We start from the raw sequence: 25230 nt of genomic DNA on the forward strand, positions 1-25230 counted from the left end.
TGTCTTAAGTCCTTAGATACACTCTTCTTGATGACCTTCCTTAGATTGCCCCCAGATGACTTTTTTGGCCTTTAGGAAAGTAGTCACGTCTTTTCTTGGTTATCCATATCCTATAATCCTATACCCAAACAATTTTTTTTTTTTTAAACTGCAGAGCTTGTTAAAAAAAAGAACTGTTCTGTTTGTTTGTTTGAGACAGTCTTGCTCTGTCGCTCAGGCTGGAGTACAGTGGCACGATCTCAGCTCACTGCAACCTTCACCTCCTGGGTTCAAGCAATTCTGCCTCAGCCTCCCAAGTAGCTGGGATTACAGACGTGTGCCACCATGCACGGCTGATTTTTGTAGTTTTAATAGAGACAGGGTTTCACAGTGTTGCCCAGTCTGGTCTTGAACTCCTGGCCTCAAGCTGTCCGCCTGCCTCAGTCTCTCATAGTGTTTACAGGCATGAGCCACTGCGCCGGCCCATTGTTCTTTATTATTAAGTTTAATCTTGTTAGTTTTGATTCATCATTACAGCTGAAGTGTTTTATTTTCTAGTTTAAGTCATTTATAAACTCTGTCTTTAAAATATTTTATTTTGAAATAATTATAAATTAATAGGAAGTTGCAAAGATAGTTTAGAGAGATCCTGTGTACACTTTTCCTATTTTTCCCCGAAGGTTGCATCTTACAAATTGTAGTGCAATATTATAACCAGAAGTGAGACCCTGTCTCTAAAAAACAAAAACAAAAACAGACCAGCCCCAGGAAATGGACGTTGGTACAATGTGTGTGTATAGTTCTATGTCATTGTAATTCTATCTGTAGATTCCTTGAACTACCACTGTAATCAAGTTACAGAATTATTTTCTCACTACCAAGATCTCTCTGGTGCCATTCCTATATAATTACACTTACTTCTTTCCCTCCACTATTCCTAACCACTGCTCTGTTTCCATCTCTATAATTTTATCATCTCCGTAATATATGTTCCTCAATAGATTAATATTTAAACTGATGGTGGTATATCATATACTAAATACTACTCAGCAGTAATGCAGTGTGTGCCTGTTTTTTTTTTGAGACAGAATCTCACTCTGTTGCCCAGGCTGGAGTGTAGTGGTGCGATCTTGGCTCACTGTGACTTCTGCCTCCTGGGTTCAAGCAATTCTCCTGCCTCAGCCTCCTGAGTAGCTGGGATTACAGGTGCCCGCCACCGCACCCGGCTAATTTTTGTATTTTTAGTAGAGATGAATTTTCACCATGTTGGCCAGGCTGGTCTCGAACTTCTGACCTCAGGTGATCCACCTCCCTCGGCCTTCCAAAGTGCTGGGATTACAGGTGTGAGACACCGTGCCCGGTCACTATTTTTTATTTAGCTGATCAGTAAGTGTGTTATGATTTCTCATCATTTTCAGTTCCCTAATGGCTAGTGATGTCAAACATCTTTTCATGTGTTTATTTGCCACCTGAATGTCATCTTCCTTGAAATGCCTTTTCATGTATTTTGTTCATTTTTAAATTTGACTATTTATATTTTTACTGTTGTGTTTTGAGAGTTCTTTATTTTTACTTTTATTTTAAAATTTGTATTTTTTAGAAACAGGGTGTCTCTCTGTTGTCCATGCTGGAGTGCAGTGGCGCAGTTGCAGCTCATTGCAGCCTTGAACTCCTGGGCTCAGGTGATCCTCCTGCCTCAGCCTCCTGAGTAACGGGGACTACAGGTGTGCACTACCACACCTGGCTAATTTTTAAATTTTTAAAGTTTTGTAGAGATGATACCTCACTGTGAGTTGTTTATATATACCAGATATAAGTCCATTGGTCAAATGTGTGGTTTATAATAATTTCTTCCAGTCAGTAGCTTGGTTTTTTACCTTCACAGAGTTTTTCACAAAGTTTTTATTTTTGATGAACTAGCTTTTTTGATTCATTGATTTTTCTCAGATTTCCTGTTTGAAATATCAGTGATTTCTACTGTTATCTTCATCATTTCATTCCTTTTGCTCGTCTTGTGTTTATTTTGCTTTTCTTTTTCTAGATTCTTAAAGTGGGGTGGGGTCATAGATTATTACTTTGAGACTCTTCTTTTCTCATATAAGCATTTAGTGCTAAAATTTTCTGGATTAGCATTGCGTTAGCTGTGACATTCCTCCCAATTTTGATATGTTTTCATTTCATCCTGTTAATGTATTTTTTAGATTCTCTGAAACTTCCTCTTTGACTATGGACTCTTACAACTGTGTTTTTAAATTTCCAAATATGTAGGAGATTTTCTCATTATTATTTGTTACTGATTTCTGGGTTAATTTTATTGTAGTCAGAAAATACACTCTGTATGACTTAAATTCTTTTATATTTGTTGAGGTTTGTTTTATGGTCCAGCATAAGGTTTCCTTTGGTATAAGCTGTATGGGCACTTGAAAGCAATGTGATTTCTCTTCTTGTTTGGCAGAGTGTTCTATAAAAATGTCAGTCAGAGCCTGTAGGTTGATGGCATTATTGAATTATTTGATATTCTTGCTTATTTTCTGTGTACTTGTTCTATTAAGTGTTGAGAAAGAGACATTGAAATTTACAATTATAATTGTGGATTCGTATATTTTTTTCCCTATCAGTTTTTGCTTCACGTATTTTGCAGCTCTGTTTTTTTGTGCATACCCATTTAGGATTTCTGTGTCTTCTTGATGGATTGACTCTTTATCATATATAATGTCTCTGTCTATAAGTGGTAATTTTCTTTGCTTGAAAGACTACTTTTTCTTATAGCAGTATAGCTGCTTGTGCTTTCTTTTGATTAATGTTTGTATGGAATATCTTTTTTCATCTTTCTACTTTCAACCTACTTATATCATTATATTTGAGGAGAGTTTCTTGTAGACAGCAGAGTTCAGTTTTATTTTTTAATGCACTCTGCCAGTATCTATTTTTAATTGGTATATTTAGACCATTTATATTTATTGTAATTATTTATTAATGCTTTTCTGTTTATTCCTTTTGTTTTTTGTTTTTCTGTTTTGTTTTGCCTAACTTCTATGGGTTATTTGTACATTTTTTAAAGAATTTTTTTCCATTTATCTATAGTTTTTTTTTTGGAAACAGAGTCTCGCTCTGTCGCCCAGTGGCGCGATCTCAGTTCCCTGCAACCTCTGGCTTCTGGGTTCAAGCTGTTCTCGTGCTCCAGCCTCCCAAGTAGCTGGGATTACAGGCATGTGCCACCACTCCCAGCTAATTTATATATATATTTTTAGTAGAGACAGAGGTTTGCCATGTTGGCCAGGCTGGTCTCGAACTCCTGAACTTAAGTGATCTGCTTGCCTTGGCCTCCCAAAATCCTGGGATTACAGGTGTGAGCCATTGTGCCTGGCCTGTCTATTGTGTTTTTGCATACATCTCGTTGTATAGTTTTTTAAGTAGTTGTTCTAGTTGTTATAATTAAATAAATATGTATATTTTCCCCCTTAGTCTACTGGTATCAACATTTTACCAGTTGGAATGAAATGTAGAAACCCTACCTCCCTGTAGGTCCCTTTACCCCCATTTCTTTTCTTTTCTTTTCCTTTTCCTTTTCCTTTTCCTTTTCCTTTTCCTTTCCTTTCCTTCTCCCTTCCCTTCTCTCTTCCCTTCTCTCTTCCCTTCCCCCTTCCCTTCCCCCTTCCTTTCCCCCTTCCCTTCCCCCTTCCCTTCACCCTTCCCTTCTCTTCCCTTCTTTTTTTTTGAGACGGAGTCTCACTCTGTCTCCCAGGCTGGAGTGCAGTGGCGCGATTTGGCTCACTGCAACCTCCGCCTCCCGGGTTCAAGCGATTCTCCTGCCCCAGGCCTCCCAAGTAGCTGGGATTACAGGTGCCTGCCACCACACCCAGCTGATTTTTGTATTTTTAGTAGAGATAGGGTTTCACCATGTTGGCCAGGTTGGTCTCGAACTCCTGACCTCAGGTGATCCCCTTGCCGTAGCCTCCCAAAGTGCTGGGATTACAGGCGTGAACCACCGTTTTCCTCCCCCTCATTTCTAACATAATTGTCTTAAATCTTTCCTTGATATACATTGAATCTCATGAGATTCACATCAGTTACAATTTTTGCTTCAACTGCCAGACATAATTTAGAAAACTCAAGAGGAAAAGGAAAATAATTCTCCACATTTTTGCTCTTTCCATTGTTCTTTTTTCTTGATGTACCCAAATTCCTTATCATTTCTTTTCTCTTTAGAGAACTTCCTTTAGCCATTCTTTTAAATATTTATTTATTTTTTCATAATTAAAAAAACATAGGCTGGGCACGGTGGCTTACGCCTGTAATCCCAGCACTTTGAGAGGCAGAGGTGGGCGGGTCACAAGGTCAAGAGATTGAGACCATCCTGGCCAACATGGTGAAACTCTGTCTCTACTAAAAATACAAAAATTAGCTGGGCATGGTGGTGTGCACCTGTAGTCCCAGCTACTCGGGAGGCTGAGGCAGGAGAATCGCTTGAACACAGGTAGTGGAGGTTGCAGTGAGCCGAGATTGCGCCACTGCACTCCAGCCTGTGTGACAGAGCGAGACTCCGTCTCAAAAACAACAACAACAACAAAACAAAAAAACCCAAAAAATCATGGACTGCCTGAACATCCCAAGCCATTCTTTTGAAGTAGGAATGCTGTTGACAAATTGTGTCAGTTTTATTTCAATGGAAAGTCTTGATTTGCTCTTTATTCTTAGGGGATATTTTTGCTGAACACAGAATTCTGGATGGACAGTTCTTTCAGCACAAAAATGTTGTGGCACCTTTTTTTGTGTGTATGTCATGATTTCTGATGAGAAATGTCCTTGGAAGCTGAATTTTTTCTTTTTTTGGTCTTTAGTTTTTTAGAAGTTTGAGTATAATGTGTTTTGGAATGGATTTTGTTTTGTTTTGTTTTGGGTTATCTTATTTGGGGTTTGTTAAGTACTGAATCTATTAGTTTATTTCTTTTTCTTCCCTTTTTTTTTCTTGCCAAATTTGGCAGTTTTAGCCATTATTTCTTTGCATCCCTTCTGGTCCTGCCTTCTTTCTCTTTTCCTTCTGGGAATTGTAATCCATGAATGCTGAATCTTTTCTTATATATCCCAGATGTCCCTGAGGCTCTGGGCTCTGGGCTCTGGTTTTTTTTTTTTCTTCTTCCAGTCTATTTTCTCTCTTTTGTTTGGACTGGTTAATTTCTGTTATTCTGTCTTCAAGTTCAGTGTTTCTTTCCTCTGTCCTTTTCTTCTGTTGAGGCCATCTCTTAAGATTTTTATTTCAGTTATTGTGATTTTTAATTCTGTAATTTCCATATGGTTTTGTCTTTATATCTTGTTTCTTTGCTGTGGCTTTGTATTTGCTTGCTGAGACTTCCTTTTATTTTCCATTTGTTTCAAGAGTCAAGAGTATTTGAGACTGCTCATTGAGGCATTTTGTGATGGCTCCTAAAATCCTTGTTTGTTAAGTATAATGTCTGTATTATCTCGGTGGCATTGTCTATTCATTGTCTTTTCTCTTTTCAGTTGAGATGTTACTGGTTTTTGCCATGGTAAGAGTTTTAAAATGGAGACCTAGGTACTTTGGGTATTATGTTATGAGGTTCTTATTTTAATTTTGTGTTTTAGCAAGTCTTTTCTGACACTACTCCAGCAGGGGAATGGGGATACCACTTCATTATTGCCAGTTTGGGAGTCAAAGTTGAGGTTCTTCTTTTGGCCTTTGTTGACAGTCACTTGGGGAGGAGTTCTGTGTTACTGCTGGGTTGGGATGGACTGTGGTATGTTGTGTGTACTAGAGATAGCTTGGGTGACATAGAATATTTAGACAGATTTCTTCATTGTGTTCATAGGAACTGTTTGGGCCACATCTTGGTTTCCATAGGTATAGACAAAATATTTGGAATATAAGTATATATTGGAATATAAGCTCTATATGCTTTTATTCTCTTGCATGGATACGGTTGCTTCCTGTATAGTAGTTAAAAGAAGTATACTTTGTGTGTGTGTGTGTGTGTGTGTATGTGTTTTAATTTATTTTTATTTTTATTATTTTTGATTATTATTAGTTTTTAGACGGAGTCTTGCTCTGTTTCCAGGCTGGAGTGCAGTGGTGTGATCTCGGCTCACTGCAGCCTCAGCCTCCCGGGTTCAAGCAATTCTCCTGTGTCAGCCTCCCGAGTAGCTGGGACTACAGGTGCACACCACCATGCCCAGCTAATTTTTGTATTTTTGGTAGAGTTGGGGTTTCACCATGTTGGCCAGGATGGTCTCAATTCCTTGACCTTGTGATCCGCCTGCCTTGGCCTCCCAAAGTGTTGGGATTACAGGCGTGAGCCACGGCACACGACTGTCTCTTTACAATCTTTTATATTGACTTGACAGTTTAATTCTGAATTCACACACAATTAAGTTTGATGTTGCCCAGAGGATAGGATCTGTCACTTGTATTGGCACTTTGGCCAGTGGCCCTTTGGAATACCAAACTTGTGCATCAGATGGTTCTGTGTGGCACCAGTGTGCCACTGAATGGTATGGTCAGAGATGGGTGTTACCTGTTTCTGCAGATCACTGCAGTCGTCGTGGCCCACCAGACTTTTCTAGCCCATGTTCAGCCCAAGGTCTCCGATGTCCTCTTTGCTTCTCATTCTAAGCCTCAGTGTTTCCACTTCACTCTTGCTTTCTTCAGTTCTGCTTAAGTTCTGTCCTTTAGTTTTGTGCCACTGTTTATAACTTGATATCTTCGAGACTTTAAATGTGGCAGTGAGTTGGAATGAGAAAAGGAGGTGGGGAAAGTGATTTCTGCCCTGTGTCTTTTTCTTTTCACCTTTTTATCCTGTTACTTCAAGATGCCTTTCTGATAAAGTCTTCAGTTTCACTCTTTTTTTCTTTTTTTTGAGACGGAGTCTCACTGTGTCACCCAGGCTGGAGTACAATGGCATGATCTCAGCTCACTGCAACCTCTGCCGCCTGAGTTCAAGCAGTTCTCCTGCCTTAGTCTCCCGAGTAGCTGGGATTACAGGCATGTGCCACCACGCCCAGCTAAGTTTTGTAATTTTTTTTTTTAATTGGACTATAAGTATATATTGGAATATAAGCTCTATATACTTTTATTCTCTTGCGTGGATACAGTTGCTTCCTGTGTAGTAGTTAAAAGAAGTATACTTTGTGTGTGTGTGTGTGTATGTGTTTTAATTTATTTTTATTTTTATTATTTTTGATTATTATTAGTTTTTAGACGGAGTCTTGCTCTGTTTCCAGGCTGGAGTGCAGTGGTGCGATCTCGGCTCACTGCAGCCTCAGCCACAGTTTCACTGTGTTGGCCACGGTGGTCTCGAATTCTTGACCTGAAGTGATCCACCCACCTTGGCCTCCCAAAGTGTTGGGATTACAGGCATGAGCCACGTTCCCGGCCTCAAATTCACTCACAGCTGTGTTGTTATTCATTTGTAGTAAATTGGGGATTCCAGATAATCTACTTTTAGAAATAATTGTGTATGTTTACTGATTTGTCTTGGAACAAAATATAAATTTCTAGCTAGCTTAGTAGCTCTCTGAGAAAATTCTACAGCCTGCCTTACCTTGAAAACTTTTCATATGGAAATGAGGCATTAAGGGTAAATGATTTTGAGAGGTAACAGAGTAAATACTTCAGCTCATAAACAAAAGATTAGGTTTTACTTTTATTTTGTTTGTTAGCTTCTTTTTAATAGTTGAAAAACCAATATACCCAGTAGAAGCAGCGAAAGTCACCAATAGCTCTACCATCCGTGGTTAACCAGTATTAATCTTTTGTCTGGGCGTCTTATATACATTAAACACACACGTGCAACTCTGTGTATTTACTGAAGTGGAGTCATACTGTGAATATTCTAAAAGGCAACTTAGTAGCTCTTGTTTTTTTTTTTTTTTTTTTTTGAGACCGTGTCTTGTTCTGTCGCCCTGGCTGCAGTGCAGTGGTGTGATCTCAGCTCACTGCAACCTCCATCTCCCACGTTCACGTGATTCTCGTGCCTCAGCCTCCCAAGTAGCTGGGATTATAGGTGCCCGCCACCATGCCTGGCTAATTTTTGTATTTTTGAGTAGGGGTGGGGTTTTACCATGTTGGTCAGGCTGGTCTTGAACTCCTGACCTCAGGTGATCTACCCGCCTTGGCCTCCTAAAGTGCTGGGATTACAGGTGTGAGCCACTGCGCCCGGCCTTAGTAGCTCTTTCTAAGGATTTGATATAATTTATTTACCTGATCTCTGATTTCAGGTCAGTTAACTTCCCCGTTCAATTTGTTGCTATTATTAGTTCTACAAAGAGTATTATTGTATATATACCTTTATTTACTCAATGATTATTTCTTTAGAATGAATTTCTAGAAGTGGAATTGCTGGATAAACATAATATTTTTCTCAGTTCTTCTCTGGAATGGTTATATCTGGGTATCTGTTCAGTGTTCAGCCAGTCACAAATTTGGTCTCCAATTTAGTATAGATAATATTGTTTATTGAGTACTATTCTCTTTTTTTTTTTTTTTTTTTTTTGAGACGGAGTCTTTCTCTGTCGCCTGGGCTGGAGTGTAGTGGCTGGATCTCAGCTCACTGAAAGCTCTGCCTCCCGGGTTCACGCCATTCTCCTGCCTCAGCCTCCCAAGTAGCTGGGACTACAGGCGCCGGCCACCTTGCCTGGCTAGTTTTTTGTATTTTTTAGTAGAGACGGGGTTTCACCGTGTTAGCCAGGATGGTCTCGATCTCCTGACCTCGTGATCCGCCCGTCTTGGCCTCCCAAAGTGCTGGGATTACAGGCGTGAGCCACCGCGCCTGGCCTATTGAGTACTATTCTATAGCACAGTCTCTGCTAAACACTTTATAAACATTGTTCCATTTAATTCTCACCACTCTGATAGGTAGTAGTATATGCATTTTAGAGGAGAGAGCACTGAGGGTTAATAATAACTTTTCTCAAGTCAGCTAACTAGTAAGTGCTCAAACCTAGGTTTTCATCCCTTCAAAGTCTGTGTGCTCATTCATGAAGTAGCTGTATGGAAAAATTAACTTGGCTGGACTGTTTGAAGAAATTAGTTCATATCAGAAACTTTTTGTTTGTTTGTTTGTTTTGTTTGTGACAGGGTCTTGCTCTGTTACCCAGGCTGGAGTGTGGTGATGTGATCATGACTCACTGCAGCCTCAATTTCCCAATCCCCTTGTCTCAGGCTCGCAAGTAACTGGGACTCCCGGCTAGTTTTTGTATTGTTTTTGTAGAGATAGGTTTTCACCACGTTGCCCAGACTGCTCTCAAACTCCCAGGCTTAAGCAATCTGCCTGTCTCCGCCGCCGAAAGTGCTGGGATTACAGGTGTGAGCCACTGTGCCCAGCCTAGAAACATTATTTACTCTCTCCTGAAATTCAGTCACAAGGATTTTAAAAAAATTTTGATTAAAAACAGTTTTAAAAAATTTAAACTTTTTTGATATAGGATCTCTCCTGTAGCTCAGGCTGGAGTGCAGTGGGGCAATCATAGCTGACCACAGCCTCAACCTCCTGGGCTCAAGTGATCCTCCCGAGTAGCTGGGACTACAGGCATGTGTGCCATTGTGCCTGGCTAATTTTTTAGCTTTTTAAGCAATGGGGTCTTGCTGTGTTGCCCAGGCTGTTCTGAAACTCCTGAGCTCAAGCGATCTTCCTGCTTTAGCCTCCTGAGTCTCTGGGATTACATGCATGAGCCATGAGCCACCACAGCTGGCTCTGATTTTAATTTTTTAAATTGACAGATAACATTGTGTGTTTTTATCATATATAATATGTTTTGAGGTATATATACATTGTAAAATGGTTAAATCTAGCTAATTAACAAATGCATTATCTCATATAGTCATCATTTTTGTGGTGATAACACATAACATGTACTCTACATTTTTTTTTTTAAGAATGCAATATATCATCATTAACTGTTGTCACCTTGTTGTATGCTATATCTCTTGTAATTTATTTCTCCTATCTAACTGTAGTTACATATTTTTTGACCAACATCTCCCTGTCCTTCCCATCCCCGAACAGCCTCAGACCCTGGTAGCCACCATTCTACAGTCTGCCTCTATGAGGTCAACTTTTTAAGATCCCGTGTATAAATGAGACCATGTGATATTTGTCTTTCTGCGCCTGGCTTATTTTAATTAACATAACCCTCCAGGTTCATCCATGTTGTGGGCAGATGGCAGAATTTCCTTTTTCTTTAAATGGCTGAATAGTATTCCAGTGTTTATAAAGCCACATTTTCTTCATCTGTTCATCTGTTAATGGACACTTAGGTTGATTCCAGATCTTGATTATTGTGAATAGTGCTACGGTAAAAATGGGAGTGCAGATAGCTCTTCAACATACTGATTTCATTTCCTTTGGATATATGCCCAGTAGTGGGATTGTTGGATCATATGGTAGTTCTATTTTTAATTGTTTGAGGAGCCTCTATACTGTTTTCCATGATGGCTTGAATGATTTGCATTCCCACCTATAGTGTATAAAGGTTCTCTTTTTGTCACATCATCACCACCAACACTTACTATCTTTTGCTTTTTTGATGAATGCCATTCTCAGTGGGTTGAGGTGATTAATATTGTGGGTTTGATTTGCATTTCCCCGATGGTTAGTGATGTTGAACATTTTTTCATATACTTGTTGGCCATTTGTATGTCTTCTTTTGAGAAATGTCCATTCAGGTCTCTTGCTCATTTTTCACTTGGGTTATTTGTTTTTTTATTGCTCTTTTGAGTTCTTTATATATTTCAATTATTAATCTTTTGTCAGGTAGATAGTTTGCAAATAGTTTCTCCCATTCTATAGATTGTCTCTACACTTTGTTGTTTGTTTTCTTTGCTGTGCAGAAGATTTTTAGTTTGATGTAGTCCCAGTTATCTGTTTTATTACCTGTGCTCTTGAGATCTTGTCCAAAAAAAATCCTTGCCCAGACCAAAGTCATAAAGCATTTTCCCATTTTCTTCTAATAGTTCCACAGTTTCAGGTCTTACATTGAAGTCTTTAATCCATTTTGAGTTAATTTTTGTGTATGGTTGAGAAATAAGCATTCATTTTCATTCTTCTGCATATGGATATCCAGTTTCCCCAGTAACATTTACACTTTACCCATTGTGTAAAATCAGTTGAGTGTAAATACATGGATTCATTTCTGGCTGTTTTTTCCACTGGTTTATATGTCTGTTTTTATACCAGTACCATGCTGTTTTGATTACTGTAGCTTTGTAGTGTACTCTGAAGTCAGGTAGTGTGATCCTTCCAGCTTTGTTCTTTTTGCTTAAGATTCCCTTGACTATTTGGGGTCTCTTGTGGTTCCATGTGAACTTAGGATTATTTTTTCTATTTCTGTGAAGGATGCCATTGGTATTTTGATAAGGACTGTACTGATTCTGTACATCACTTGGGTAGTAAGTCACAAAGATTTTGATGTTTTAATTTGGAGAAATTTTATCTAGCACTTATATTTGTATAGCTAGGAGAGTTGTACTTTCATCTGAAATACATTAAGGATAGTGAGATGTCATTAGTGTATTTATGGAATTAGGTTTATGTTAGAATTATTTAGGTATAGTTTGACCATTTTTCAAACCCACAATAAATGTTTTAGTGGAGTAAAATGTTAATTTGACAAATATTTCTCTAATGCCTATTCTGATAGTCAGCGGCCTGCTTAGGTGCAAATCCTGTCTGTGTCTCTTAGAAGCTGTGTGACCTTGATAGATTGTTAAGTTTCTGTTTCTGTAAAATGCAGATAATAGTACCTGTCTCATAAGCTGTTGTGAGGGTTAAATAAAGTAGTGTGCAAAAGGAAACACTTAGCAGAGTGTTCAATAAATGTAAACTTTTAGTTATTGATATCTGAGCCTCCCACTGCAGAAACAGTGAAAGGTGGGTGTTATTTGACGTTAAGGAATCTACAGTTTGGTAGACTGATCTTAAACAATTGTAATTCATCCTGAAAAATGCCTTAATGCAGGTATAAAAGGGCCAGTGGAAGCATCAAACACATGTGCAGAACTGCAGGTTGTCAAGGAAGCCTTCAAGGGAGGAGATGGTGTTGTTGTCAAGACCTGATGGATGTAAATAGCTCATGGGAGAGCTCAAGAATGTGACCAGGAGTTAGGAATTTCAGTGGAAAATGGAATCTTTGTGATGCCCTCCACATTTCATTAGATGTTAAATTCTAGAGTGAAGTTCGATATGATTATTAACTACTAAGTATATTCCCAAATATTTAAGGTTAAGATCTTACTAAAATAATGAATTATAAAGCCATTAATATTTGGAATTTTTATGTAATAGTTATTTGATTATGGCACTTTTTTTTGGCTACAGATATTAACCAGTAACATTCTAATTTATCATTTTAATGGGAAGTCGTGGCTTTTTTTCTCCCTGTAACAATACTAAAAATACATTTTAAGGCTATGTGATGTAGAGTTTTATTAGAGACATTATTTTTCTGTTTACTCTCCTTTTCTGTATTGTACAGAATTTTGTCCCCTTCTATATTGTACTTTAAATTTGGAACCTACTGATGTATAGGCATTTCACTTTACTATCTTGAGGGATTTTTCCAGATAAAACAGAAATTTAGTAATGTAGCTTCTGTCAGTATAAAAGCAGAGCAGCTCATTTCCTTTGTACCATTCTGAAAATCATACCAGAATAGAATAGCTTGTTTCTGTATTATTTTACGTACTCATTGACATTGTCTTTTTTGTGAGCATCCTTCACCCCACATGGAACCCTAACAATGAAAATTTACTTGTGTGTATATAGGGATATTATCCCTTTTGATCATTTAAATAGATATGGATAATGATAGAAATCTGTGTGTGTGTTTTTTTTTTAAGGTATTGCCATCAGAGAGTCGGCAAAGGTAGTTGACCAAGCCCAAAGGAGAGTGTTGAGGGGAGTTGATGACCTTGACTTTTTCATAGGAGATGAAGCCATCGATAAACCTACGTATGCTACAAAGGTAAATGTCCGACGGTTGTTTGCTTCTCTAAGTGTAGAGCAGTAGGATGAGTAATGCAAAATGGTCATCTAGAAGTTGTATTTGTGAGTTGTGGAATGTGTTTCTATTATGTTTGAATAGAGGTGGTGGTGGTTGGTTTTTGAATGGGGGTGTTTTTGATTGGAGAATTAAGGGAATTAACAGATCCCTGGAATGCAGAATAGACTCAGGAAACACCAGGTCACACATGAAAGCAAGATCCCCTCCTCTGGAAAATTATTGACAGGTTGACTAACCTGTCAGTTGAGGGAAAATTGCAGATTGGTTAATTAAAAAGAAACGCTAACATTATTTAAGCAGCCTTTTTTTTTTTTTTTGAGTCGGAGTCTCGCTCTGTCGCCCAGGCTGGAGTGCAGTGGCCGGATCTCAGCTCACTGCAATCTCTGTCTCCTGGGTTTACGCCATTCTCCTGCCTCAGCCTCCCAAGTAGCTGGGACTACAGGCGCCCGCCACCTCGCCCGGCTAGTTTTCTGTATTTTTTTTTAGTAGAGACGAGGTTCACTGTGTTAGCCAGGATGTTCTGGATCTCCTGACCTTGTGATCCACCCATCTCAGCCTCCCAAAGTGCTGGGATTACAGGCTTGAGCCACCGCGCCCGGCCTAAGCAGACTTTTTTTTTTTAAAGCTCCAGATCCAGTTGTATGATAATTAGCTGCAGTTTTCTATCTGTTCCTCATTGTTTTTTGTTGTTGTTGTTTTTTTAGAGATAGGTCTTACTCTGTCACCCAGACTGGAGTGCTCTGATGCCATCTTGGCTCACTGCAGCCTCGACCTCCTGAGCTCAAGCAATCCTCTCTCCTCAACTTCTCAAGTAGATGGGACTACAGGCACGCATCACCATGCCTGGCTGATTTTTAAAATTTTTTGTAGAGACTGTCTTGCTATGTTGCCCAGGCTGGTCCCGAACTCCTGGGCTCGAGTGAGCCTCCTGCCTTGGCCTCCCGAAGTGTTGGATTAGAGGCGTGAGCCACTGTGCCTGGCCTGTCTCCCTGTCATTGTTAAGGTGATTCTTTGTAGAAATGAGTGGAGGAGAATATGAACTATAATGTAACTTAATCTTTTTTTTTCAAATGCTGTTGTTTCTTTACAGGAATTAAAAACTGCAATGAGAAGGAGACCTTTATTCTGTAATAACACAGTTTCTTCTGTGCCACTGTTAAACTGCTGCTCTTATTGTCGTGAACTGAGGCTTGACAACTCTGGTTTCTCTTCCTCCAGTGGCCAATACGACATGGAATCATTGAAGACTGGGATCTTATGGAAAGGTTCATGGAGCAAGTGGTTTTTAAATATCTTCGAGCTGAACCTGAGGACCATTATTTTTTAATGGTGAGTAACTGGAACTAAGAGGAATATATTCCTGTAAATTCCAAATTGCTTAGATTTTAAACTGAAGATATTCTTTTCTAGGACGTTTTAAATTTCTTCTAAAGATATGTGCATGAATCAGGCTGCTTTTTTGAAAATACTGGAAAGCTCAATAAAAATGTTCAGAACAAAAAGGGGCTTGTCAGCTCACCAAACAGGAAGCCCAAGTGAGGCAGCTCTGGGGCGTTGTTTTAGCAGCTCAGTGATGGAATTGCACATGCAGCCTAGGGCACAGCTTGAGCTCTTCTGTTTGTTCCCTTTGGGTCCCAGGGTGGCTGCCAAATTCCCAGATCACCTCTTTGGACATTTCCATACAGAGATAGAAGATTTTCCTTTCACTTTTTAAGAATTTAGAGACCCTTTCCCAGAAACCTTCCCAGCAGATTTGCCCCATCTGCCTATGCCTAACCTGGTTAGAACAGTAGGAATGGATTTACTGTGACTGGTTTAGATTCGTGAAGACTTTCTCCTTGGGGCGGGGATCAGGAGAACCTGTCTGATGTTCTGGACCCTGGAGGAGGGTAAGTAACTAAACAGGCCTCCAAAAGCAAGGACAATAGAAGGTGGAATGGATTTGGATAAACCAACTACCTACTTTAGTTTTCCTGAGACATAGCAAGATGATTGTAATTATTGCCACTTATAGCAGAGGAAACCAGGTCAAGATGTTATTTTTTTTCTAGGGTTCAAATGTTACTGTAAAATATAACTGAACTGAGTTATCGGCCCTAATTATGATACTTAATTGATTTCATTCAAACAAAATGAAACATCACAGATAAATGAGAAGAAATATCTCCTGGTTCTCTAGTGGTTCTACTCAGCATTACATGTTTTCTTCTGTGAGATGCTCTTTTCAAGTTAAAATTAATTGCATGTACAGAATGCTTGCTTTATAGAGGGCAGTTTCATGTGACATCAGCTGCATATTAAATCTACATAATTTAGGTTTGGATTTTTTTTCATGCAAGTACATTGTCAAATGGTCCCACATCCAGTTATAAAATTCTTTCTAACATTAGAATATGAAGTGTTTTTAAGAATTATCTGGTATAAGAAATATTTTAACTATAAGGCTAATAGTTAATGGAATAACTATTAAATATGGAATAACTCTATAACGAATATATATATTTAATGTATATTAAAGCCGGTCTTTGATCTTTTCTCCCTGGCTGTGTCTTCACAGCTGAAATTGCCAAGTATGGCTGCTGTGTTTCACAGGCCACTCTGTTTTCTCTGTACATCCACAGTAGTTTATTTTATTTTGCTGTTTTGCTTTGTATTTTATTTTTCTAGAAATGGGATCTTGCTCTGTTGTCCAGGCTGGAGTTCTATGGCACAATCCTATCCAGTCACTGCAGCCTCAGACCCTGGGCTCAGTTGATCCTCCCGCTTCAACCTGCTGAGTAGCTGGGACCACAGGTAGAAACCACTAGCCTGGCTAATTTTAAAAAATTTTTTGTAGAGACGGGGTCTCGCTATGTTGTCCAGGCTGGCCTCAAACTCCCAGGCTTAAGTGATTCTCCCACCTTAGCCTCACAAAGTGTTGGGATTACAGGCATGAGCCACCATGCCTGGCCCACAGTGGTTTATGTGGAACAAATGGAGCCAATAAACTGACTGTGTGTGAGTGGCTTTGTCTTTACAGCCAAAACAAATCACAGATTCCCACCTGTCAGATTTGGCATTTTTCCTTCTCTAGCATATCACATCAACTACCTGTTGGATAGGATTTTAGGAGCAGGCACGGAGCCCAGTTGCTTCCTTCTGTCTACTTCAGCTTCCCGTGCCAGGAGTTCTTGCTTTACTTAGAGGGACATCTAATCTTAGGCATGTGGAGCAAATACGGACCACCACACAGCTCACAAGAATTTTTATTAAAGGGGATTCTTTTTGTGATTTAGCTGGCATATATGAGATAGTAAAATATAACCACTTGCCAGGATGGAATTGGAGAGGTTTGGTGTGAACATAGAAAAGGCCATTTGCTAAAAATGGGTACCTGCAATGAATGTTCAAAAACAATCAAGTTTATTATTAAAAAGATAAGAAAATACTGTATTACATGTGTTGTACTTTGAATTCTGCAAGTCATTTTGTTGCATGTCGTGGTTGAGAAGTGATGAGAATGGTAAATTTCCTTCAGGTATATGTCCTTAACCGTGTGTTGATGGAATAAAGGGGAGTGAACCAGGTGGAAAGATTTAAGGCCAAGCCATCAAAGTGAATTGAAGACATTAAGAGAATCTAAGAGGCCCAAATGATGGACCCCCAGGAGCTCACAGAATTATCCTTTCTAACAGCCTTGCCCAGTCATCTGAACATGCAGAGAGAATGACCTCCTTGCCACTGACTGTTTTCAAGGAGGTGCAGAGGCAGCTTACACTGGTTATGCGGACTGAGCACACGGCACCTGGGAACTCCGCTCTTCCCCAATACTGCATTGCCCAAAGCTCAGAACGCACTCAGAGATGTCAAAGAGATGCAGTGCTCCTGAGTGGAAATTGGATTAGAACTTCAGAAGGGATTTTCAAACTTTTTGAATATAAATCCTGTAAGAGCAAACAAGCAGCACATGCAGACAACCAGCAGTGAGAGGGTGTGGTGACTCTGAGGACCTGACTGGGTTAGTGTGTTTAGTTAGAGCAGGGGAGTGTGGAGAGAGGAGGTCAGGCAGCCTTTGTGCGGTGTAGACAGTGAGCCGCAAGGCCAGTTTTGTGTTTTAGGGAGACTTTATGGGCAGGCACCTCCGGCACACACAGTCTAGAAGATGACCCCATGTGAGGTAACAGGTGCCTGTGAGGAGGGCGTACGGTGAGAATGGCAGGAGTGGGTGGAGGGGAGTTCTGTCATTTGCGAGGTTCTTAAAATTATGTAAGGGGATATGTATAGTCGAAACCACCCATGAAAATCCCTCAGGAAGGGCCCGTTTATACAGCTCTGAGTCAGTGGAGAGAAAATGGATTTTCCCTCAGCATAGAGGAACTTTATTCTGCACCAGCTGGGGTGGTTGACTTACATTTAGGAGTACAGTGTGGTGTGTGGAAGCACACATTGTTCATTAGGTTGCCCTCAGTCCAGCACTTTGCTCCCAGTCACAGTACGTTGAAGCTGAGACCACCTGAGAGCAGTTGGACTCCCAGAGCCAGTACTCATTAAGGAGCCCGGAGCAGACATCGTATTACTCATGTAGTTATTTCACCTGCTCTCATATTTGGCCTCATTGTTCTGGCTTGTACCCTCACTAGCTTTTGTATGCTGTTAAGTTATATATAGTTAGCAGAGATAAACAGGAGGTAGACTTGGTGAGTCTTAGTGATGAGAATTGGTAGCAGTTAAGAGAAATCTAGGCTGACTCAGATTTTGAGATGGGGCAGTGCATGGATGATAATGTGATTGGTTAAGATGGGAAACATGAGAAGAAACTCACTTGAGGGAGGGAGGAGGAAGGAGAGTTTGGTTTTGTACATGCTGAGGTCTAAGGGTCTAACTGGGCTGCACAGGTAAAGAAGCCGAGGAACAGCCAGCTCCAAGCTGCAGGTGTTGATGTAGGAGTCAGTAGCGTTCACGTGTTGATTGTTGATGGAAAATTAACTCTGATTACTAAAATAAAACATACCATCCTTGGTATTTTAGAGATGAATGTACGAATACATGATTATTTTGAGATCTCTAGGTAAAGTTAGTGCTCTGTGAAATCATTTTCTTCATGAACCTGGTGAAATTAAAAAATGCTAGCCATGGCAGTACCCTACATCTGAATCACAATTGCGTTATGTCCTGACTTACTCTAGTTTCCTTTCTGAATTCTTGAGAATGGTTAGACCTGCCTTGTGCACTTCACTAACCAGTGTAGACCTAGCCAGTGTAGACCTAGCCAGTGTAGAGGTCAGCTTTCTTGGATTTGCTAAGCCACCTCCTGCACGTAGTTTCCAGCTTCCAGTATATGGTCGCCTCCTCTCCTATTCTCTCTTCCTTGAGGATTTGTATTTTAAAAAATGTTTCTTTACTGTAGTTTTAGAGGGGCATGAAGGTGTAGTAGTATTAGATACATGTGTTCAGTTTTCTGTCTTTATCCAGAAATATGGGTTGGTTTTATGATAGTCATTGTTCATTTTTAAATCAATACCAGGTGATAATTTTACCAGCGTTATGTATAAAAATGTTTATGTAGCTTGCATTCATTGATGCTTTGATCATATGCTTCTATATTTAAAAAAACCAGATTATTCTCTTTCTCTTCTTCTCACTGTTGCACTTGACTAATCTTAAAGAGAGGAAAACCCCCAGAAAAACTGGACATCTCCTATTTAGATCTTGTTATAAATAATAGTTTGAGAAAATTTTAATTACATTTGTCTCCTAAAGGAATAATTACAACATCAATAATGGTGGATAGAGATGAAATGGGAGATTGAGGAAGATGGAGGGTTTGTGATTGTGGTCCTCAGAATCTATAAGGACATGGCCTGAATAATGTCGATTTTGACTCAAGAACCAGGAGAACGTCATTATATTGTAAATGTTCCCTTAAATGGAAGTACATAGATTTTAATTCTTTGAAGATGGTGAACTGTTTTTGGCAGCAAGTAATAGAAGTATAGAAGCAGTAGTTTAAAAAAGTTAAGGTTTTATTTTTCTTAAATAAATTTGTAGCAGAGTCCAGTGCTGATACGGCAGCTCTCTGGTGTTGCTAAGGGTCTCTCTACTCTAGTGTCTCGAATATGTGGCTTTCATTTTCAGGATGCCTCATGATCACAAGTTGATTACTGCAGCTCCAACTGTCGCCTCTGTGTTGCACGAAGGAAGAGGGTGTTAAGGGCAGGAGGCAAGTCTACTCAGCTTTGTAAGGAGCTTTCTTGGCAACCATACTCCAGCTTTTGTGTCTTACTGGCCAGAACTTACTCACTTAGTCATCCCTGTCCACAAGGACGTCTGGGAAATGCTTTTGTCTGGGCCTGTTGCCGTTTCCCATCATAGATCAGTGGTCTGTCCGTCACAAACTTGCAGTGTCGGTAAGTGTCACTCACAATGCCTGCCGTAGTGGTGTCACTCACAGGCATGAAGACAGTAGCAAAGGAAAGATTCAGCTGCTTTCACAAATCTGACTGGATTTTACCTATCTGGAGAGTGTCACCCATGTTAGGGAACCGCTGGCCAGGAGGAAGCTGTGACAAGATGTGCTGCGTCTCCTGCTTGGCGTTGCCATCTTGCTGCCGTAAGTTTCTCTGTCTGTAGATAAAGTACATTAGGAAATTAGGAAGTTATATTAGGAGTTTGTGTGATCTTGCCCCATGGCCCTAACTCAGAGTTTAACACTTGATGTAGAGATGATTTCCCCTCCATTACAGTAGAATTGTAAGTATGATAGAGAAAATTTGGAAGTTATCTATGGGACTTTTTATAGTCTTATCACATTAACATAGGTACTGTTGACATTTAGTATATTTTCATTTCATCTTTTTACCCATTTAAAAATGATTTTACACTCAATATTTTACTCATTTTCTTAGTTTTCATAACCCTTATTTTAATAGCTATATGATTAGCTGTCTAGTAGGTATTTCCTGTGCAGCAGCTCCACTATTTTTAGTCATTTTCTCGGTTTTATAAGAAATAATGTAATCTTTGTGCATACAGTTTTTCCTATATTTTGAGTATTTTTTGTTTAAAAAGAACTAGCAGTGTTTGATTATGGAGTTCAGCAGTGTTAATAATTTTATCAGTCTCTGCAGTGTGCTATTTCGGACTGCCATCAGCACTGTACAAGAGGCTTGCTTTGTTTGTACTCTTGTCAGCATTAATATTTTTGATTATTTAATGGATTAAAATTTACCATATGCTTTAAATTTGCATTTTTGATCACTTTGACCTTACAAATTTTTCCACATATTAGTTGTATTTCCTCTTTTGTGAGCTATCCATTCATGCCCTGTGCTCTTTTATGTATCATTTTTATTGCTTTTCTTGTTGCTGTGATTTCTATGAACTTTGTTTTTACTTAACATGTTTTTATTCTAAAATACACATAACAGAATTTACCATTTGAACCATTTTTGAATGTACAGCTTGGTGGCATTAGGCACATTCACAAAGCATTGCCACCGTCTGTCTCCAGAAGGCTTTTCAGCTTCCCAAACTAAAACTCTCTCCCCATTGAACACAAATTCTCTTTACTCCTTTACCTGCCCCTGGAGTGCCCATTTTGCTTTCTGTCTCTATACACTTGATGACTCTAGGGCCCTCATATACATGGAATCAGATAGTATTTATCCTTGTATGATCAGCTTACTTCACTTAGCTAGCATCTTCAAGCTTCATCCATGTTGAAGCATGCACCAGGATTTCCTTTCTTTTTAAGGCTGAATAATATTCCATTGTACATAGATACCACATTCTGCTTATTCTCTGGAAGCTCTCATGTAATTAGGATAGCAAGCTGCTTTTGTTGTTATATTTGCAGCAGGTTAGTTTTACTCAGTTAATTTTTTGCCTTTCTCTTTTGGTTATTTCATTTGGACATCCATAACTTTAAATTTGTATGTGGTAAAACCCATTTTCCTTTGATGTTTGTATTTAATCTTCATCCATCTGGGATTTATTTGGATCATCATTTCACACTGAACTTAGACCCAGAGAGAATGCAGGGAGCTAGGGGTAATCCGATTCTTGTTGGTGATATCTTCTTACAGGTCTGTTTTTGCTTCAGGTTTAATAGGCAGCTCTATGCTGGGAGGCAAGAAACCTTCTCGTCTGTTCTCAGACATCTTCATACCTTCTTACCATTTCTCTGCTGATACTTCTCCCCTCTACTCAGTTTAAGTGTTTGTTTATTTCACTTATAATTATGCTTGGGTTCCTATTCAAGATGAGAAACAACTTTATAGGTTTCTTTAGTTAATATGTTATTTCTTTTGGAATGAGATACAATATTGACTATTATGGCTGTTCATTGAGTGCTTCTATGTGCCCAGCCCCATTCTAAATGTTCACAAGTATTAACTCATTTTCTAATGCCACCAACAACCCTCTGCGATAGGTAATGTTATTAGGCCCATTTTTCAGATTGATAGGAGGTGCCTTAAGAGAGAGATTGTACACACTACTGTTGGAATCTGCAGCTCTTACTCATGTGCTTTAAATGAAGGAAATTTAAAGTATTAATCACTAACATTTATGCTATTAACTGTGTTCTGGGCACTTCACTGCTATTAGCAAATTTAATCTCCTCAGCCCCGAGTAGGCACATTGAAATAAATAACATGTCGCGGAGTGTTTTTTAGGTTCCCTATTTGCAGCCTGTGTTTGAGTATGACTTCATTATTCTCTCTTCCACATTTTGAGATGGCTTCCTCTCTCCCATCCAGGAATTGATGGATTCTAATTACAGTGACTAAAACTTACTTGAGGCAGCGTGTTTGAACTTTGCACCAGCTGTTGTGCCAGAGTTTAAAGTGCCAGGCTAGTTGGTAGGTAGATTTACTTGCTTGTTGTTTGAAGAGGTGATACACACACAGTGCAGAATTGAAAAGGCGCTGGAAGATTTCTAGGGAGCGTGTCCCCCTCGCCTCTTTCCTGCCTAGGGGAAGCTGCCCTTACCAATTCTTAGCCAGCTGATTGTTCATATTTCAGGGGTGATTGTGTGTAGGCATATGGGTTAGCACACACTTTTTTTTTTTTTTTTTGAGATGGAGTTTCACTCTGTAGCCCAGGCTGGAGTGCAGTGGCACGATCTCAGCTCATCGCAACCTTCGCCTCCCGAGTTCAAGCAGTTCCCCTGCCTCAAGCCTCCTGAGTAGCTAGGACTGCAGGTACATGCCATCACGCCTGGCTAATTTTTGTGTTTTTAGTAGAGACAGAGTTTCACTATGTTGGTCAGGCTGGTCTGAACTCCTGACCTCGTGATCCACCCGCCTCAGCCTCCTGAAGTGTTGGGATTACAGGTGTGAGCCACTGCACCTGGCTGGTACACAGTTTTATTTTACACAAATGGTAACACAGTATGCATACTGTTGTACACCTTGGATTTTGAATTAAACTTTTTTTTTTTGGTTTAAATTGTAAAAAAGACTAATACTATTTGTACCCTCTTAGCCATTTTTAAGTGTACAATTCTGTAATGTTAACTATATTCACACTGTTGCACAAGAGATTCTAGAACTCTTCTGTCTTGCAAAACTGAAACTCTGTGCTCATTGAACAAGTCCCCATATTTCTCCTCTTCCCCCACCTTGTTTTTTGTTTTTGAGATGGAATTAACTCTCGTTGCCCAGGCTGGAGTACAGTGGCACCATCTCAGCTCACTGCAACCTCTGCCTCCTGGGTTTAAGCAATTCTCCTGCCTCTGCCACCCGAGTGGCTGGGATTACAGGCACGCACCACCACGCCCAGCTAATTTCTGTATTTTTAGCAGAGTTGGGGTTTCCCCATGTTGGCCGGACTGGCCTTGAACTCCTGATCTCAGGTGATCCACCTGCCTCTGCCTCTCAAAGTGCTGGTATTACAGGTGTGAGCCACAGTGCTCAGCCTGTTTCATTTTTTTTTTTCTGGGAGGAAGTCTCTGTGTTGTCCAAGCTAGAGTGCAGTGGCTATTCACAGGTGCAGTCATACAGCCACTACAGCCTCCAACTCCTGGGCTGGAGTGATCCTCCCACCTCAGTCTCCTGAGTAGCTGGGACTACAGGCACACACCTGGCAACCACACCTTGTTTTTTAAAAATAGTTTTTGGCCTGGCATGGTGGCTTATGCCTGTAATCCTACCAGTTTGGGAGGCTGAAGTGGGTGGATCACTTGAAGTCAGGAGTTTGAGACCAGCCTGGCCAACATGATGAAACCCTGTCTCTCCTAAAAATACAAAATTTAACTGAGTATGGCGGCGTGTGCCTGTAATCCCAGCTACTCCGGAGGCAGAGGCAGGAGAACTGCTTGAATTCTAGGAGGTGGAGTCTCCCAGAGATCCGAGACTGGGCTACTGCACTGGAGCCTGGGTGACGGAGTGAGACTCTGGCTCAAAAAAAAGTTTTCATTACAAATTGTTGAAGCAGAAGGATATTTAAGAATGTGTATGGAATGAAGACACCTTTCTCTTTTTAATTTAGCATTCATCATAGAGATTGTTTCTTCATAGAGTTCATTTTTTAAAATTGTTCCAAAGTGTTTAGTGGTGGGTATTTAGGTTGTTTCTGATCTTCTGATACAGACAGTGTTGACTTTTTACCTTTCAAAGCTACTTTGTTTTAGTTGGGTCTCTTAACCTCAGAATGTAATTTGATTTTGGTTTTATTTTTAACTGAGAGATTTTTAGTAGTTGCATTTCCCATTTATATTTGCTGATAATTTTAGTAATAGCAACTCACTGCCATTGAACACATCTGTGTGTCCAGTACTACTCGAAGCACATTATTTAGACTGCCTTTAATCTTTGCAGCTCTCTGAGCGGGGTACTAATTACCTCCACTTTACCCATGAGGAGACTCAGGGAGAGAGAGGAAATAGTTTACCAAGCCTAGTAAAGTGGAAGTCTGGGATTTGATCCCAGTCAGTTTGACCTCAGATCTCTTAATCAGACTGGTGTGGCATGCTACTGTGTGACAGATATGTTTGGTCTTAATTTAACTATTTTTAAAAAATGTTATGCTTCATGTTTTTAATGTGTTTTATTTATGTATTAGTATTTTTTAACTGAAGACTTATCTTTCTCTTTGCTTTGTATTGGGTGTGTGTTCTTAGTAATAATTAAAAAGACTCATTTTTGCATATTTTAGTATAATTTGATATATTTACCCTGTATTTGTTTAGGGGTAACTACCTCCTTCCTGCTGTAATCAGTGACCAGGTTGGTATTGCCACATGTTCTTGCCTCCGCTTCCTTCTCTCCACCACCTGCTTCTGATGAATGATGTTACTAAGCTTATCCCAATGTTAACACTTATAACTTTATGTTTACTAATGCCTGTGATTCTTTATCAGCTTTCAATATCTTTTGATCTCACTGTAAGAGGCAAATGTCTTTACACTCTCTCCTTCTTTCTTTGTACACTGCTCAACTTGATACCATTTTTCCTGTTAAAATTTATAACATTTACATTCTGTTCTTAATTCCCAGAAAATAAAAGTCTTTTTTTTGAGACAGAGTCTCACTCCATTGCCTAGGCGGGAATTCAGTGGTGCAGTCTCAGCTCACTGTAACCTCTGCTTCCCAGGTTCAAGCAATTCTCCTACCTCGGCCTCCCAAGTAACTGGGACTACAGGTGTGCACCACCATGCCCGGCTAATTTTTGTATTTTTGGTAGAGATGGGGTTTCACCATGTTGGCCAGGCTGGTCTCAAACTCTTGACTTCAGGTGGTCCGCTTGCCTCGGCCTCCCAGAGTGCTGGGATTACAGGCATGAGCCACCGTGCCTGGCCAAAGAAAAGTCTTTATTCCTACATCTTAAATGGCTTCATTGCTCACTGTAAGTCTTTGCTGGACTTTCTGCATTCTTGTTGGTTGTTTAAAGTTTATCCTCTAATAGTTCATGAACCCGTACAGTTTGGCTCATGGGAATGAAATTTTCCAAGTTCTTACTTGTTTAACGATATATATTTTTTCTCCTTAGTATTTTATTTTATTATTTTATTTTTTTAATTGACACATAATAATTGTGCATATTTATGGGGTACAGAGTGAAGTTTTGATACATATAATGTGTGGTTATCAGATTAGGGTAATTAGCATATCCGTCGTCTCAAATATTGGATATTTTGATTTTGTAACATACTTGACTGACACTGTGGCCAGATGTAGAATTCTTGGGTTGTACCTTCTTCCCTTGAAGACTCTAAGTGTGGCCGCATGTGTCCTAGTGTTAAATGTAGCAGTGTTG

At 39.6% G+C, this 25230-nt stretch overlaps 1 protein-coding gene across 11 annotated transcripts in view; it reads left to right on the forward strand.

Annotated features, from left to right (window-relative positions):
* ACTR3B (actin related protein 3B) overlaps positions 1–25230 on the forward strand; it is a 95356-nt gene that overhangs the window by 31027 nt on the left and 39099 nt on the right. For 8 of the 11 annotated variants that reach the window (XM_007983561.3, XM_073009524.1, XM_007983563.3 and 5 more), the window contains 2 exons: positions 12830–12954; positions 14212–14322. In XM_007983561.3, coding sequence (XP_007981752.1) covers positions 12830–12954; positions 14212–14322 — 236 coding nt within the window. Of the gene's footprint in view, positions 1–12829; positions 12955–14211; positions 14323–19043; positions 21834–21871; positions 22176–24163; positions 24201–25230 lie in introns of those variants that run through there. The other 3 variants (XM_073009529.1, XM_073009530.1, XM_073009531.1) reach the window with 3 other exon arrangements.

This window comes from Chlorocebus sabaeus, chromosome 21, assembly GCF_047675955.1.
Source record: "Chlorocebus sabaeus isolate Y175 chromosome 21, mChlSab1.0.hap1, whole genome shotgun sequence".
In the NCBI taxonomy this organism is placed as follows: domain Eukaryota; kingdom Metazoa; phylum Chordata; class Mammalia; order Primates; family Cercopithecidae; genus Chlorocebus; species Chlorocebus sabaeus.